This window comes from Fukomys damarensis, unplaced genomic scaffold (genome assembly GCF_012274545.1).
Source record: "Fukomys damarensis isolate Sample0158 unplaced genomic scaffold, DMR_v1.0_HiC HiC_scaffold_32580, whole genome shotgun sequence".
NCBI classification, from domain to species: domain Eukaryota; kingdom Metazoa; phylum Chordata; class Mammalia; order Rodentia; family Bathyergidae; genus Fukomys; species Fukomys damarensis.
In genome coordinates this window covers 1-1,164 of record NW_022933492.1, presented here as the reverse complement: position 1 = coordinate 1,164, position 1,164 = coordinate 1, and the positions used below count along the sequence as shown (strand labels likewise).

Below are 1,164 nucleotides of genomic sequence, written 5' to 3'. Positions count from 1 at the left end.
GAACATTAGAGAACAAAAGACACAGAAGAATGAGAATGCACTTGCTTAGAATAACAGAGCTTGCAGAATCCAAAATTAGGTGTTAATCGAGCTTCCCCTACCCCACAAGATGTACTGTGAACTACAGACTTGGCTGAACAGATGTCGAGATTACTGTTCACAGGCTCTGGGTAGAAATCCATCCCTGACACTCAGCGGTGTTCTCACGGAGATTCCCTTAGCAAAGAGTGCCTTTGACCCTAGCAGAGAGAAGTACATCAGAATTGGATTTATTTTTGCTACAAAATATTTGTCAACCCAGACCCTCCTGCTTTGCTCCTCTCAGCGCCCTGCCTCCACCATTTTCAGGTCATTCCAAGGGCTGCTGAGGATTAGTGGTGTTGGGATCCTGGTACATGGCCTCAAGCAGCTTGATCTCATAAGTGGGTGGCTCAGGCTGGAACTTGAGCACCCAGGGGTCCTTGATGATGTCCAGGATGGTGGCACGCTTGGCAGCTTGGCATAGCATCTGGAGGATTAGGTTCTAGGGCAGAGAAGAGGTCTTGACTGAGTTTGCCCTCATGGTGTCACACAGGGGTGTGGCCCTGGTTTTATGCTGCGGGGAGAGCCAGGCATTCCCTACAAGTGGAGACCAGCCCACGGGGGCAATCCCTTCATAAACCCTTCTGGCCTAAAGGGACAGAAGCTGAAACATGTTTATCAAGCGTGCCTAAGGCATGGAGCCCAATGACTGACCCTCTAAGTCCTCCCCACTACTCCAGGAAAGGGCTAGAGTGTGAGATGGCTTGGTTGTGGGAGGACCTTCCCATGGTCTGGAGGCCTAGGTGTAATATTTCTTCCCCTCCACAGCTCATGCCTAAAACCTCAGCCCTCTGGGGAGAGCCAGCACCTTGCACTCCTGGGAGATGGTATGATTAGGTGGGAAAGTGACCTCCTTCTGAGTCCCTCTCAACAGCTTCTTGAGATTGGTGTCATCAAAGGGCAGGTGAGCCACCACTAAAGTGTAGAGGATGACACCCATGCTCCAGGTGTCAGACAGGAAAGGGTTGTAGGGCAAGCCTCGCAAGATCTCCGGACAGGAATAAGCAAAGCTGCCACAGTATGTCTGGCTGAGGTGGGAAATGATGCTTGTTCGGTGGTAAGAGGAGCTTTTATGACCAGACT

The 1,164-nt window shown here is 50.9% G+C and overlaps 1 protein-coding gene across 1 annotated transcript; it reads right to left on the bottom strand.

Moving 5' to 3' along the window:
* Positions 1-267: 267 nt before the first annotated feature.
* On the bottom strand, positions 268-1,159 carry LOC104858998 (testis-specific serine/threonine-protein kinase 4; the record flags this gene model as incomplete). Its single annotated transcript, XM_010619515.2, has 2 exons — positions 268-523; positions 890-1,159. Coding segments are annotated over 2 exons (444 nt in total), but the record flags the coding sequence as incomplete, so codon positions are not given.
* Between the last annotated feature and the right edge of the window lie 5 nt (positions 1,160-1,164).